Consider the following 17,188-nt stretch of genomic DNA (forward strand, 5'->3'; position numbering starts at 1 on the left):
TCTGTAACAGAAAAACAGAAAATCTTTTAGAATCTTAAGTACTTGTAAAGTATAAGAACTAAATTTCAACAATCGGTACTGAATGTGACAATCAATACAATTTTCTGAATATGACTTTTGTACAGTCCAAGCTAGAAAGCATCAAGAAAAAAAAACTCTAAAAATAAAAAGGTGGAAGATGGTGGCTGGAAAGCAGGGACTTGCCTAAAGCTCTCCCTCAGGTCCCTCCAAACACCTATAAAAAATGGCTCTGAACAAATTTTAGAACTGCAGAACCGATGAAATAGCAGAGGGAAGAAGGGATCCAGCCCAGGACAGCCTAGATGGTTGCTGGGTAAGCTCTATCACATGGAGCTGGGAGCAAAGTGGAATAGAGCCCAGCATGGGCCTCACCAGGATCAACCAGAATAGGAGCAGGGTGGAACAGCCCGTAGGGCCCTGAATCAGTGAGCTATGGCAGTTACCAGACTTCAAACCCACAAACACCAAAGACAACAGAGCAGGTTAGTGGGAAAAAAACCACTGGGACAGAGTGAAAGGAGTGCATGGTTGGGCCACTCCCCCAGGGGCGGGGGAGGTGGTGCAGCACTGAGGCTGCTTACAGAGCTACAGCTGTAGTTGCTTCTGGCCCCAGGCCCAGCTGGTGGGAGGAATTGAACAGCAGATCAGAGCAGGAGTGCAGAGCCTCCTTGGATCTGAGTCGTGGTCCTGGTTGGCAATTCTTGGAGGAGGAGGAGGACCGCTGGTGTGGCAGAGTTTGCTGTGTAGAAATAGCTCTGAAAACAGCAGCACAGCCCCTCAAGCTTGGGACAAAGTACTCTATACTCTACAAGCAGTCATAGCCGGACAAAAAGCTCAAGGGTCAAGTGGTTGGCTGGGAACATGGCCAGGCAGCGAAAACGGACTCAGATTCAGACTCAGACTTTGGAATCTTTCTTTGGTGACAAAGAAGACCAAAACATACAGCTAGAAGAAGTCAACAAAGTCAAAGAGCCTACATCAAAAGCCTCCAAGAAAAACATGAATTGGTCTCAGTCCATGGAAGGGCTCAAAAAGGATTTGGAAAAGCAAATTAGAGAAGTAGAGGAAAAATTGGGAAGAGAAATGAGAGCGATGCAAGAAAATCATGAAAAACAAGTCAATGACTTGCTGAAGGAGACCCAAAAAAAAATACTGAAGAAAATAACACTGTAAAAAATAGACTAACCCAAATGGCAAAAGAGCTCCAAAAAGCCAAAGAGGAGAAGAATGCCTTGAAAGGCAGAATTAGCCAAATGGAAAAGGAGGTCCAAAAGACCACTGAAAAAAAAAATACCTTAAAAATTAGATTGGAGCAAATGAAAGTGGAATCAAGATATTATAAAACAGAACCAAAGGAATGAAAAAATGGAAGACAATGTGAAATATCTCATTGGAAAAACCACTGACCTGGAAAATAGATCCAGGAGAGACAATTTAAAAATTACTGGAATACCTGAAAGCCAGGATCAAAAAAAGAGCCTACATCTCATCTTTCAAGAAATAACCAAGGAGAACTGCCCTGATATTCTAGAGCCAGAGGGTAAAATAGAAATTAAAAGAATCCACTGACTGCCTCCTGAAAAAGATCCCTCCAAAAAAACTCCTAGGAATATTGTCACCAAATTTCAGAGCTCCCAGATCAAGGAGAAAACTGTAAGCAGCCAGAAAGAAACAATTTGAGTATTGTGGAAACACATTCAGAATAAGACAAGATCTAGGAGCTTCTACATTAAGGGATCAAAAAGCTTGGAATATGATATTCCAGAGGTCAAAGGAACTAGGATTAAAACCAAGAATCACCTATCCAGCAAAACTCAGTATCATGCTCCAAGGCAAAATATGTACTTTCAACAAAATAGAGGACTTTCAAGTTTTCTCAGGGAAAAGACCAGAGCTGAATAGAAAATTTGACTTTCAAACACAAGAATCAAGAGAAATATGAAAAGGTAAACAGGAAACAGAAATCATAAGGGACTTACTAAAGTTGAACTGTTTTGTTTACATTCCTACACGGAAAGATAATGTGTACAATTCATGAGACCTCAGTATTAGGGTAGCTGAAGGGAACACACACACACACACACACACACACACACACACACATACACACACACACACACATATATATATATATATATATATATGTGGTGCAGGGTGAATTGAATATGAAGGGGTGATATCTAAAAAAATAGAATCAAATTAAGGGATGGGAGAAGAATATATTGAGAGAGGGAGAAAGGGAGAGATAGAATGGGGCAAATTATCTCACATAAAAGTGGCAAGAAAAAGCAGTTCGTCTGGAAGGGAAGAGGGGGCAAGTGAGAGGGAATGAGTGAATCTTGTTCTCATCAGATCTGACTTGAGGAGGGAATAAGATACACACTCAAATGGGTATCTTACCCCACAGAAAAGAAGGAGGAAGGAGATTAAAAAAGGGGGGATGATAGAAGGGAGGGCAGATAGGGGGAGGAAGTAATCAAAAACAAACACTTTTGAAAAGGGACAGGGTCAAGGGAGAAAACTGAATAAAGGGGGACAGGATAGGAGGGAGCAAAATATAGTTAGTCTTTCACAACATGAGTATTGTGGAAGGGTTTTGTATAATGATACACGTGGCCTATGTTGAATTGCTTGCCTTCTTAGAGAGGGTGGGTGGGAAGGGAAGAGGGGAGAGAATTTGCAACTCTAAAGTTTTAAAAACAGATGTTCAAAAAAAAAAAGTTGTTTTTGCATGCAACTGGGAAATAAGATATATAGGCAATGAAGCATAGAAATCTATCTTGCCCTACAAGAAAGTAAGGGAAAGGGGGATGGGGGGAGTGGGGTGACAGAAGGGAGGGCTGACTGGGGAATGGGGCAATCAGCATATATGCCATCTTGGAGTGGGACGGGGGGTAGAAATGGGGAGAAAAATTTGTAATTCAAAATCTTGTGGAAATCAATGCTGAAAACTAAAAATATTAAATAAAAAAAGAAAAAGGTGTAGTAGCAGTTCTATTTGAAGATCTTTCCCACCCATTAATAGGCCATGTGACCTGCTTATGTCACAGGAAGCCTAAGTTACATGATGGGAGGAGCTTCCTGCAACTTATGTCACAGAAAACTCTGAGAGAGAGAGAGAGAGAGAGGGGGCGGGGGGGGGGGGGGGGGGGGAGAGATGTTATGGCTCCTAATGGCCACCCTCATGACTGTTAAAACTGAACAGGCTGATTTAGCTGTACTGTGAGTTTGTTTTGGGGAAGATCCCAGCAGGGGGTCAGAGAGGTTTTGGGATGGCGAGTTTCCAGGATGTGATAGGGTATTTTAAGTTCCTTGCTGTTATGATAGCTGAACATTTGGTTATGGGATACGGTTTTCTGGTGTCTGAATAAATGTTATACTTCTTTTACCTTCTTTATGGAGAGTCTCTCATACTTTACGATACAGAACTACATAGGCATATTCGTTGATGTTGTGTTTATTGTCTTACTGTTTCAAAAGGCTTCAGTGATAATTTCACCTTACTACTTACTAGGTGATTTTTTCTGATTTATCTTCTCAATCAGTTTTGTCAGTTTGAGTTTCTTGATAAACGTCCCTCCAGGCTTATTAGATGGCTGCATCAATTTTCTCTTGATTCCTCTTGCATCAACTGCTACATTGTTGGGTTTGTTATGATAGTCTACAACAATTCCAGGTCTATGGTTGCCTCCAAAATCGCCCATATGCTGTAAAGTTGTGAAATCGATAATTATTAGGAAATTACCAAATATAAAAATATCAATTCATAAACAAGTGACACATTTCCTATTCTTTTGTTTGCTCCTAAAAATTCCTCAGAATATATTTTGACATATGCAGCACCCAAGAAAAATATTCAACAGATCAGTACATATTTTCACCACCAGTAGAACAAATATGGATATTTCCTACCTATACATAGGATTTCTGAAATTCACAATGATTAATCCAGATCATGAACATGCCTATCAAAAGGGTAAAACTTGTACAACTCTCTCTGACAACTCCTCTTCAGAGTTCCCAACTGAAGTATATCAGAAAAATACTTTACACTGAATCTTTACTTTGCTAAAACTCTACCTTTAAATAAGAAGAAAAGGTGCTTGTGTCTGTGGCTTTATGAAAGACAAAAAGGTGCTAAAATCCATAAGAATCTTCATAAGCTAAAGATTTAGAGCTGAAATGAACCCCAGACACAATCTAGTCCAACACCTCTTCCCATATCCCATTTTACACATGAAAAGACTGAGATCCCACAGAGATTAAGCAACCAACCCAGGATCATGCAGATTTAAAACAGGATCATTTATTGCCCTCCAGATCCAGCACTGGGTATAGAGTAATCACATCTCATCTACTCTGTGAGCATTCCTCACCTGGAAAACAGATTCTTAACAGTAGTTTCATGTAGAAAAAAGCTTACAGATGAACAGAAACTCGACTAATTTGTTCTTCCTTTTCCTTCCTCTTCTCTAGACACTACCAAACCCCCCCAGAGGCCAAATACCTCAGTTTTATTTGAACAACTAAAACCTTCAAATACAAAACACAGGAGTAATCTGAAGAGAAGAAACCAATGGGAACTGTACAAGTGCTATGGGGGGAAAAAAGAAAAAGTCTTATTGGTTTATTTAATCCATCAAAGTAGAGAAAAAAAGAAAAGCTCACTCAAACTGGACTAGTGAATCCAAGGAACATAAATATCTGTTTTATTGCCATGAAAACAAAACTGATGTTTCTTAGAAGAACTATTTTTAAAATGAAATCCCACCAGAAAAAACCTATTTAAAGTAAAATAGGAAACCAAACCATGTAGAAAATATTCTCAGTATTCTATAATTTTTAACACAACTTTATATATATATAAAGTCACAGACTTTGATTTTTCAAATCTAACATCTAAAATCTTAACTATCTTCAATTCCTCTTATTTACAAAATGTAATGGTATATGAGACAGCTATATTGTTTACAATTGCATGTTATGCATGTGAACTATGCCTAACCTAATTAACAAATTAATAAAGTTTCCATGATGACTTACAGGTTCATGATTTAAAAAAAAAAAAACTTCATCGATTATCCATTAAAGGTGCAATGCATTTTACATAATAGTAGCGAACAGCTATAAGTGCAAAATTTCTACTTAAGAACACCAAGTTTTATTGAAGTACCATTGGCTGTTAACAAGCAAAACATCTGCCTTCCTATATATTTGCCCAAAGTATTTTCCTTTGCAAAGAAAAAAGAGTACCTGACTTTTTAAAAATCCATTTAGTTAAAATAATGACAAAGATACAATATTCTTATACAACCAAGCTACAACATAACTCCCAATTCTATACATACTATAAATCAAACTACATTATAACCCCCATGGCTACACACTACTAAGAAAATCTTCTCATCAATCAAGTTGCTTATGGAACAGGTATAAATAATTTAAAAAACTTTCAAGTTATATATTCTGAAATTAAATTAGGAGACCTACTAAAATGTACTCATTTAAATTTTAACTCAGTGCACAACAGTTTTGCTTTTTTTCATTCAGTTGTTTTCAATCATGTCCAACTCTTTGTGACTCCATTTGGGTTTTTCTTAGTTTGCTAATGGATAATGATGATGGAGTGGTTTGCCATTTTCCTTCTCCAGCTCATTTGACAGATGAGGAACTGAGGCAAAAAAGTTAAGTGACTTCCCCAGGGTGGCAGAGCTAGAAAGTGTCTGAGGCTAAATTTAAAGTAAAGTGTCCCTGACTCTAGGCCTGGAGCCGCACCACCTAGCTGCCCTACACATGTTTTCTGTCGTAAAATACAATCATATTAAGGCAATCAAAATACATAAGAAACTAATCCTCACTGGTAAAAGTAGTTATACGGGGTAGGGGGTGGGGAGGTGGGGAATCGACCAATGACACATAGTAAGAGACTGCATTAAAGATATTAAAACTGAACAAAGAGCTACATACAACCTATTTTACGCATCTTCTCCAAGCATGCTACTACAACCTCCCACCCCAACAGAAATATGATTAGGCAAAAATGAAATGCTTCCAACTTGTGGATTTATTGTTTAATGTGGAATCTGTTGAGAATTATGCTTGCCAAAGCTTATCAGCAAAACTTTTTGGGTCATACATTGCACCTTTAACCTACTCAAAACCTTAAAAGGTTTCAGAGTTACCCTTTACAATAATCCAAGAATATCATACCAGCAAAAATGCTCGTGTTTACAAGGAAAATGCAGTTCTTTTTAACCCCTTTTAGACCAAACCTGTATCATCCTCACCTTTCCAATAAAAGGATTAGTCAAAATTTTATGAAACACTCCTCTCCTACTGCCATTCATTTTCAAAGAGATACCAGAAAAACACACTTTGTGAACTTAAGAAGAACTTATTTACCACTCAGCTTGTGCTTGGTCAAAGTACAGTGGGATGAAAACAGTGTGTGGTCCACGTTAAAATCATGGTCTTGAAAGGGTTTAAAAGAGTGACTAGCAAAAAGAATCTGAAAAGATTCTGTTGTACTTACTCCTCGGCCTCGGCCTCTGCCTGTTGATGGTCCTCCAAAAGCATCATAGTTTCTGCTTCCAAACGTATTTTCAGGATAAGCAGGCGTTCCTCTCCCCCGAGAGCCTACAGGTGCAGGCTGCATATGGGGTGAAGAAGAACTGCTGTAGGAAGAGTAACTCTCTCTTCCTCTGTCCTCCATAAACCCAGGCCTCAATTTTGAACGGGAGTAAGGTGCTTCCCAGCTAGACCCGCCCTGGTTTCTACCTCCGAAAGAGTCAAGGCTATTCCGGTAGGAGCTCTCAAATCGACCACCATAACTACCTCCGAAGCGGCTTTGTTCGGGTTCATTAAAATCATAGCCAGATCTGTACAGATCTCGCCCACCCAGAGAAGACCCGGAGTCGTAAGACTCATAAGGTCCAAACCTGGAAAAGTTGCACAGTGAGGGAAAAAAAAAAAGGTAAGCTTACTAATGTTAGACATTGCAAAAGACAAATTATCAGTTGACATTTATCAACTAAAATTCAGTTATGCTATACTGATTTGTACAATTCTGCTTCTGTTTAAACATGATTAGGGCTGGGCAATTTGGCACATGAACAGACAGAAAGCTATCACAGCCAATTTCTAAGAGTCAAGTGTAATAAGCCTTAACTTGATGTATCTACTTCTCAGTGGCTTTTCTAGTAAAAAGAAAATTTGTTCCTGTCATTATTTAAGCCCAGCCCTAGTCTCAAGGAAAAAAAAAAGTCACTTGCTAAAGTTCACTACATAATCAGTTAAGTCTTCCTTCTTTGAACTCACGCCTAATATTGAAATATACACAGCACCTACACCACCTTAATTTTCAATTGGGATGCTATCCTGGGCTACAAAGACATAGGCTATTTAGAACACAGAACTGACCCTTATACACGCCAAACGTCATATCACCAAACTATTTGATTGCCTCTGAAGCAGACTAAAATTGTGTATGCTATCCCTGGTTAACAAACTTTAACAATCTGCCAATCTTTGAGGTCAAGGTCAATCAAGCCTTAGCCTCTTCCCACTTGTAGACTACTAAATCTAACATATTCAAAAGGATTAAGGCACATGATACAGGACTGAAAAATGACATCTATCTCCAATACATGCCCTTTACCTATGAAATTTCAAGGCAGATGGGAAAGGCAATGCGTTGTGAATGATGACAGTACACGTCATCAATTACTTTAAAAATAATTTCCTCGAAAAAAAAAAATTACAACCCCCTGAAATTGTCCTAAGGAAAGGAGTACGTAATCTCTTCGTGTTTTTAATAAAGAGAAATCCAGAAGAAATCAAAACAAAACCTTTTTCGTAATATAAATCTAGACTTACAAATCACTCAGATTTATATAATCAAACCAATTGCCGATAAACTTTTATTAGAAACATAATTTACAAGTGTACTTGATATTTTATTCAGAAGCTAGTTTTATGAAAAGCCCCAAGTTACACATGAAAACAACACAAAATGTCTACAGAAATAGTCTACGCACATTTTCAATGCAATATGGCAACGACAGACATTTTAAAACATTAAAGCACGTTACATTATTTCAATCATTTACAGATTACTAAATGGAAGGTACTATTTATTTCAGAAACCCAGCAAGGACAAAAAAGCATATGTTTTCCCCTCAAGAAGAACTGACAACTATCAAACACTAAGAGGACACACACATTAAGCACCGGGGAAAAGTGAGGACCAACCCAGCCCGCTGCTGAGGAACCCGGAGCCTACCAGTTTCCCTTTCTTCCTGTCTACTTTTACTTACATACAATATCATTCTTTGTGCCTTTGGGGACAGCAGATCCCTTTACTCCAGACTGTGATTAACCTAAACTCTGCAGGTGTTCAACTAAAGCTTAAGTCTTATGTGCTAGCAACATTTAAATATAAATTTCACTGTACCTAATTAAAAATAACCAAGTATGTTATTTAGAATAGAGCTTATGTGTTTTTGGTGTAAGCAGTACCTGCCAATACAATAACCTGGATATGATTTAAAGAAAGAAAAAGTGTGATACTATAATATACTCTTGTAATTATACATTAAAATCAAAGGAATATGGATAGCTATATTAAATGTTCCTTAGATATAGAATACTACTAAACAAACCAACTTAAAATCATCCTAGTTAAAAATGCTTTGCTGCTTTTCCCACTTAGAGCAGACTGAGAAAAGTAATCAACGAAGCTTCAAAAAATATTAATGCCAATAATAAAAGTACAAAAGTATCTTTGATCACAGCTGACTGTGGCACTTGGTTTGATAAGTAGACAATGTTTAAAATTAAGTTCTACTTTAGAAATACATTAAAAATATTTTATAAACATTTGTATTTTTTAATTATTTAGGATTTCCCAGAAAGAAAAAGTGTATCTGTCATTTTCCTTTTTTAACTCATTACACCTTTTAGATACTCATAATAAATTTTCAATTTAATGCCAATTTGTTGATACTAAGTATCAGACAATATACCTAAGGAACACTTAGGTTAAAAGAATTTATTCTGAATCTTAAATTAAGCTGTAGAATCATTTGGTCAAGTTATTAAGTGATTTACCTGCTACCACCACCACCAACACCACTATTATGACTGTCCATGTCATATGACTGGTTTAGGTAGGAGGAATCCACGGATCTTGGACCCCCATAGGAGCCATGGCCATAGTCACGATCCATCCCTATAAAAAATTAAGAAGAAACTAAATTAAGCTCACCTTTACTGGCACTCAAATGAAGAATTTTTGGAAAATAACTTTAAATATCAGACCTCCATAAAATCCATGGCCATAATCCCGATCTATTCCTAAAAGAGAAAAAAAAAGTCATTACTGCTCACTCTAAAGACAAGAGTTTGTTTCTAGCACTCTGATACAAATTCAAGATCAGCATAAAATGAGCTGTTCTTTGCATCTGACCCTAGAGTTCATTATTCTGCTTATGAATTTCAAAAATTAAAAGTGTATAGCTCAACCCCTGCAGGCTGGCAAGCAATAAACAAAAACAAAAATTTAAAACAAATTAAACAAAGAAAAATAGCTCCATCAGAATTTCCTAAACAATTTATCTATCTCTAAAAGAAAATTGTCCCAAGTGCTATGCTTTCTTGTTACTTTATGGTTTGCTTAAAACAATTCAAACTGTCACAACTCAAATATACAGAAAACCTCCTTTTAGACAAGTCACAACTTTCATCATCTTCTATCTCTATGTCCTACAGATTGAGAATAGCATTCTTAGCAATGTAGTTATCTTAATAAGATTCCACAATAGACTGGAGAATCAATTAACACCTTTACATTCTTAAAAATTATTGAGGACTCCCAAAGAATTTCTGTTTACATAGGTTACATCATAATTTACTATATTAGAAATTAAAATATCTCATAATTATTATGTAAATAACAATTTTCATAATTACTAGAACCCCTGAAACCCTGAACCCAGGAACCCCAGGATCTCAGGGACCCAAAGAGGTTGGCAGACCATATTCTGAGCTAGTTAGGTGGCACAGTGGATGGAGCACCAGGCCTGAGTTAGGAATATCTATGGTGAAATCCTGCCTGAAAAGCTTACTAGCTGTACAACCCTGGACAAGTCACATCACTTCAGTATACCTCAGTTTCCTCACCTGTAAAATGAGGATAACAGCACTTACCTTCCAGGGTTGTCATGAGGATCAAATGGGATAATAATTGTAAAGGACTCAGCACTACATAAATGTTAATTATGATGAGGGTGGTGGTGGTGGTGGTGATGATTAAAACCAGAGGTTCCAAGGATTTAAGGAGAATAGAATCATACCTAAACCCACCTCTGACCCTAAAGAGGAAGTACAATGAATAAGATACCATGTTTGAAATCACTATTTAAATTATAACTTCATTTAAAGAAAAAAAAAGAACCAATAGACAACTTTCAGCTTCACATACTCGTAAAATGCAAAAAAGATTAGTCACTGCCCATGATATGTTTTGTAATCTTCCCTTACTTGAATGCAGCGCTAACAAGACAAATATACAGGTTTTAATGAGAATCTACTTACAAACCCTACTTTCTAATTACTCAAAACTGCCTCTGACAAAAAAAAAAAAATTCAACCCTTTTTCCACTGAAAAAGTTCTGCATTTCACTTCAAAAAATATTCTTACAGCTAGCTTCAGTTACTTGGGGGAGGGAAGAAGGCATTTTAGAAATAAGTAGGAGTGGAACAGACAAACCAATTCAAGTCTATATGGTATCTTCTAGTTCCACTTTAAACTGCCTACGTCTGTCCTCAGAGTGTTGTTACAGAATTTCTATTTAGAACAAAATAATATTCCTCAGCATATCTTGTATTAAGTACCCTAAGCCTGTCCTTTTTTGGTTCAGAAAGTGTGGCATAATAACTAGAGCAGGTGTCAAAGATGGAGAGTGTGGCCAGAACCAGATTAAAATATAATCAGGAAATACGAATAAAACTAAAATAGAATATAATGTTCACACATGGTGTCCTAAATCAATATAAGGCCTTAGTGGCCCCTACTTCAATCTGAGTTGGGCACAACTGGACTAGAGGGTTGAATGTAGAGTGAGGAAGAACAGGATTTAAACCACCATTCTAATCCTAAACTGTGTTAATTCTGCACAAGTCACCTAAAATCTATTTAGGCTTGTTTCCTCAACTGAAATTGGGTATAATAATACTGTAACACCAATCTCAAAACAGTTTTTAGGAGGCTCAAATGAGAACAAACAAAAAAGTGAAGTCAAGTCTACATGCATTTCTTAAGCACCTGTTACAATTCACATACATTGTACTAATATAACACTTGGCAAACTTGAAAAGCGCTACAGAAATATCAGCAGTTTGCTGGTGGTATGAGGTAAGAGGGCTAATTTCATTAATAAGATTTATGTGATATAATAACTTCTCTAACTTCAACATAGATTTGTACAATTTATGAAACACTGTCACATAATTACCTCATTTTCATTTCACCACTACCTTCAGATGAAAAAACAGAAACTGAGTGGTTACACAGCTTACCAAAGTCATAGAGTCCAGTAAAGGGTGGAAGAGAAATTAGAAATCTAGGTCTTAAAGACAAGAATTCAGTGCTCTGCCCACTATGCCACATAATCTACTAATGAAAACATATCTCTATTGTTTGTGTGTAGTGAGTCATTTATAAGACAAGGTTTCTTCAGTTTTTACTGAAGCACATATTATCAAAGTTATATTGAAAGTAGCAATAATTTATCAAATAAAATATTGGGTTTTAAATTTTTTAATCAGATGATTTCTATTAAAATTATTTTCATAAACAAAGACAAAATTTTACTTAAGACATTGATATTCAAGTATTTCAAATTCAATGGACATTTGTAACTTCTAATTACAATGTATAGGACGTTTTTTATATCTATATTATATATAGATATATATGTTTGCAAATTTGTAAAAAAAAGTTTTACATACTGTTTTCATCCATCTTCTTTTCTAGTTAATATTCAGTCCCTAGGTCAATCCTCAAGAATTGAAGAAAACAGCTCCAAGCAAAATATTTTCTCTATTATAGAAACTAATATAGTTCAGGTTTATGTGTTGGGCTAAATGATCGCTAAGGTTCCTTCTAGTTCTAATAACCTGCCTACTAAAGAGCAGCATGAACAAAACAAATATATAGTTTTTTTAATGAAAAAAAATCCTATTTTTATAAACCTTAGATTCTAATCACTGAAAACTGCCCCTGCCAGACAAAATTCAACCTTTTTTCCCCTAAAAAAGTTCTGCATTTCACTTTACAAAATCCATGGGTAAATCACTCAGGAAATGTTTCCTAATGAGTGATGTGATCATATTTTTTAACCTCTGTGCAAGAAGAAAAAGATGTTTGTTTGTTTTAAAGAAATTCATTCTAAAATGATAAATCATTTATGGCTTGAAAGTAAAAATTATTTGTTTTTCAGTTTACAGAGAAAAGAAGAAATTGAGTTCACAATACATCACTTGTCAATCCAAAGAATTCCTACTTTGATGCCTCAGAGACAAGGAGATGATTTCCAAGTTCTTGAAAGGTTTTCTAGCTGGAATATCAGCAAGTTCTGGCAGGTTCTACCAACTTGGAAAAGATTTCACATGCAGTCCCAGTAACAGATTGTCTTGATCTAAGCACTGGCCCACTTGAGGGCTAATCTCCAGTAGATGGGCAAGCAGGTGAAGAATTTGGGGACCACAACAACTCACAGGACAAAACAAAATACTAAGTGATTCTCATTCCTACTTCTGTAGCAACACTTGTATGGAGGTAGAAAAGGGGATTAAAAAGGCTAAGCATAACATAATACTAAATTAATTACTTATACTCTAAATTTGAGCTATATGTCCACTAGTCCATTCCTCAAGAACATAAACCAATTCACAGGATCATAGGCTTTAGGGCAGAAGAGAAGAGGCCTTAGAAATGATTTATCTAGTTCAGTGGTAACAAACTCAAATGGGAACAGATCTCTGCTACCTCACATACTTACTTAACAAACAACAAATTAACTTTCTGTTGTACTATATTCTTATTTATTCTGTTAAACATTTCCAATTACATTTTAATCTATTTTGGGCAGCACTCAGGAGTTTGACATCTCTGATTTGGTCCAATACACTCATTTCACACACAAGAACTCTGAAACCCAGGTTAAGTAACCTTCACAAGTAACCTTCACAAACTAGCTATTTGCTAGTAAACAAGATCGGGCATTTGAAACCAAATCTTGTGGATGGGGTACAGGCTCTGGGAGCCCCCTTGAACTCTCCTTGATATTCCCACTTGATGAAGCATTTGCCTGAGAGGCCGTAAGCCTTTCACTATTGCTAGGCCCAAATCTCTGTTACTCTTAACCTAACCTAGCCCTCCATAGTCCAGCTATTTCCCACCCTTGATCCCATCAAAATCCCATTTTCTTGATTCCTGGAGTCTGTCCTCTAGTCACCCCAGTCCCATGAAGGTCCTCCTTAGACTCCTCCTCAAGACCCTCCTTAAACCCCTCCTCCCATCACCCCAGAACCACCCCTAGATCTCTCCCACAGTCTTTCTGTATATAAGATCCATCTTGCCTCCATGAAGGTGCTCAGATTCAATCTACTTCAGATTCAATCTGGCCCACTGGTCAACACAAGCATCACAAAAGCTGAGACTCTTTACAGTCTTCCCAATATGGCTAAACTTTAATAAACTTTGTTTTTCTCTTTGACTGAAAGATGGCTGGAGGACCTAGCACATCAGAATTTTGGGGTCCTGAGCACCCTCAAACCTCAACATGTGGTTCCTTGATCTCAACACTGTGATTTCAAACTTATTTTCTGTTTAAAACTATCAAATACAAAAATACTAAATTCAAAACCCAAGATATCCATTGACTTGTTAATAAGAATCATGAAACTATATAATAATATAATGCAGGGATGCTCTCTAAACATAGTATGTAAAGCCATCTACGTAGTGCCAGGAGGGAAAGCGCCTGCCAAAAAAAAAAAAAAAAAAAGAGGAAAATCTCCCTACAAAGTCACTGATGCCTGAAATTCTATCATCAATTTTGTCTCTTAGGATTAAGGATGGCCCAGTCCTCTGGAAGGCCCTCTTTTAAAATGTAAACATTTCTATGCAGAGGTTAGGACAGAGAACATTCCAGACAAAGGAGACAGTCAGTTCAAAGGTAGACATAAGGGATAGAATCAGAACGTCTTATGGGAGGAATAACAACAGGGCCAGTATATTTGGATTCAGACTGTAAGAGGTAATTAAAGTTGAAGAAAGGTAGGAAGTGGGCCCTTTGTGAAGAGCATTATATAAAAGAGAATTCTATAATACTTTATCTTGGAAAACATCATTTAGCAGAGGGAGTGGTCACTTATGCTTTAGGTTTATGCTTTAAGACATATCTTAATCTTAACAAAGGTTATAACTAAACTTATGGGAACTGATGAGATTATCAAATAAGGCAGTACAGAACAAAGAAGGACAAAGACATGTCCTCTGGGGACATCAATGGTTAGGGGGCATGACCTGGATGAATATTAAGCAGATGTCACTGAGAAGGAATAGTCAAACAGGTGGGGAACCACGAAAGTGAAGTGTCATAAAAAAATCATGGAGAATATGTAGGGGGAGATGTGGACTGACATCATATAAGGCTGCAGAGAGGCCAAAAATGATAAGCAACATCTTTAAAGAAAATAAAAAAGGATGGAGAAGATATCCATACTGGAGGCAAAATAGTTTTCAGAGCACTAGAGGATCAAATTTTAAAGTACTGAAAGGGAGTGGAGAAGGCAAACCAAAAGCTCAGAAAAAAATTCAGGTGACAAAGAAAATACCAAATACTGACCTTTGTGTCTACTTTCCCATCTCTACCAAAATTTCACAAAAATAATCTAGACAAGCATTAAAGAGTATTCCTGATGAAGGCATAAAACTAGAACAGGCAGGATTTTGCAAATGATACTCTGTAACAAATAATACTTTTATAATAACACAATAGACAGGAAAACAGAATTATAAGATCCCACTGGTACTTACTGTTTGATGACTATAAAAATGCATTTGATTTAGAACAACAAAGCCTTACTTCAAAGACTTCGAACAAGGTGTCTCCTACGCACATGTTAAAATCATACAATTGAAACTCAAAGAATTTCCTGTCCTGATCTCCTATGGCATAAAGCTAAACTGATTAGCCGGGGAGGGGCCAAAATTCCCTGGTCCTGGCCTTAGCCCAGGGACTCAACAAAGCCTCCTAAATGAGGTTAACAGCTTACCTATTTAGAGGTTTATGGGTTTGCAAAGATTTTTACATACATTATGTTATACTTTACAAAAACCCATCAAATGTTTGTAAGGGCAAGCAAAGTGGGACTTTTTACTGTTTTTCCTTTCGGAGAGTTCTCAACACCAAGGCAATCAAGTGTCTTTGACTGTGTCTTGCCATAAAAGGTGTGAAGCCCTCAAAAGGTGTGAAACACTCTGACCCAGAAGAAGTGTATATATACTCTGAGGTTAGCATTTTGTTTGGGGCTAACTCACTGGAAGGGTGTCATGTGATTTGACCAGGTGAGATTCTAGGTAGGCGCTGGAGTCCCTGGCTTTGAAAACCGAGATGTGGTGCTTCTCTCTCTGGTAACTATGTATGTCATGTCTTGGACAGAGAGCTAGAAGCCTGTCTGTTGACTTGTGTTATTTTGCTCTGTTTATAATTTCTGCTTGTAATTTCTGTTTGTATTTGCTCTGAAGTTCAGGGTACTGACTTTTTTCCCCTGAACTAAGTGAATAATGTATGTATGTTTAATTAAAGTGAGATTGTAAACCCCTTAAAGTTGCTTTCCTTAGAAAAGCAGATCAAAGAACGTGTGCTAGCAGCCCTCCTGTGTGCTGGTGTTATTGGTCTTACACAGCTACAGTAGCAGCAAGTAACATTGTTGCTACAATGTTATTTTCTCCATTTTACAGCTAAAATAAGAGAGGCCAAATGAGGTAAAGTGTTTTGTCCAGTGATCTGTGCCACAGCTACCTGGATAGGAGTCAGGATGAGAACACAGGTTTTTCTCACTCCCAAGTTCATTCAGTCCTTATACACTATATCACATTGCTTCTCCAAATCCATAATCACACAGGAAAAGCCATGTAGAAATAAAGCAATGGTGAAAATCCTAAATTTAGTCAATATGTAATTAGGTGGATAAACCATAGAGCTTGGTCAAAACACAAATAGAACAATGAAATGCATCCAGAACTTAACAAGGAAGAAAGACGGCAGCCTGGATTGACTTGAAAAATTTTACAGTGCCTTTAATAATTCTGAAACAAAGACCTATAACAACATTCTTCCAGTAATGGTATGTGGCTATCAGACATGGACGACCAAAGTCTCTGAAGAATTGAACCTCAAAGTCACCTAAAAGGCAATGGAGGAGCATATAGCGGGCATATGATACAGTTGGAAGGAAAGGGGCTAGCTACCAGCTACCTGTGCAAACCCAGGCAAGGCTTCTCTGGGCTTCAGCTTTCTATCTATAAAAAAGGGGAGCTGGTCTAGAAGATGTATAAAGTCATTTCCAAGTTGCAATCTATGATCCTGCAACATGTTACCACCTATGAACTACAAAATAAATAAATAAATGAAGCCAGCAAAAAGGATGTCTTCAGAGAAATGTAGGACTAAAATATATATGTGTGTATGTGTGTGTGTGTCTGTGTGTGTATGTCTATATGTAAAAAAAAAAATTACAAGAATGTACCCAGCATATTTAGCAATCAACCTGCAAAGGATATACAGGAGAACAAGGGCAAGTAGCACACATGTGTAATGGCAAGTAAAGTAGGACTTTTTGCTGTTTTTTCTTTTGGAGTACTTCTCAGCACTAAGGCAATCAGGTGCCTTTGATTGAGTCTTACCTTCATTAGAAGCAGGAGTCTTTGACTGAATCAAGAGTCCTTGACTGGAAGCAGTATATATACTCTGAGGATAGCATTTTGCTTTGGGGCTCACTCACTGGAAGAGTGTTCGTGTGATTTGGACAGATGGGACCCTAGGTAGCCATTTAAGGACCACCCCCCACCCCCTCCACCTCCATCCCTGCCCAGCTT

The 17,188-nt window shown here is 37.2% G+C and overlaps 1 protein-coding gene across 1 annotated transcript in view; it reads right to left on the reverse strand.

Annotated features, from left to right (window-relative positions):
* LOC118849186 (DBIRD complex subunit ZNF326-like) overlaps positions 1-17,188 on the reverse strand; it is a 55,121-nt gene that overhangs the window by 23,118 nt on the left and 14,815 nt on the right. Inside the window, exons 2-5 of the mRNA XM_036758260.1 lie at positions 9,340-9,375; positions 9,130-9,250; positions 6,554-6,959; positions 3,533-3,728 (exon numbers count right to left, since the gene is read on the reverse strand). Coding sequence (XP_036614155.1) covers positions 3,533-3,728; positions 6,554-6,959; positions 9,130-9,250; positions 9,340-9,375 — 759 coding nt within the window. The remainder of the gene's footprint in view (positions 1-3,532; positions 3,729-6,553; positions 6,960-9,129; positions 9,251-9,339; positions 9,376-17,188) is intronic.

The sequence above is a fragment of the Trichosurus vulpecula genome, chromosome 4 (assembly GCF_011100635.1).
Source record: "Trichosurus vulpecula isolate mTriVul1 chromosome 4, mTriVul1.pri, whole genome shotgun sequence".
NCBI lineage: Eukaryota > Metazoa > Chordata > Mammalia > Diprotodontia > Phalangeridae > Trichosurus > Trichosurus vulpecula.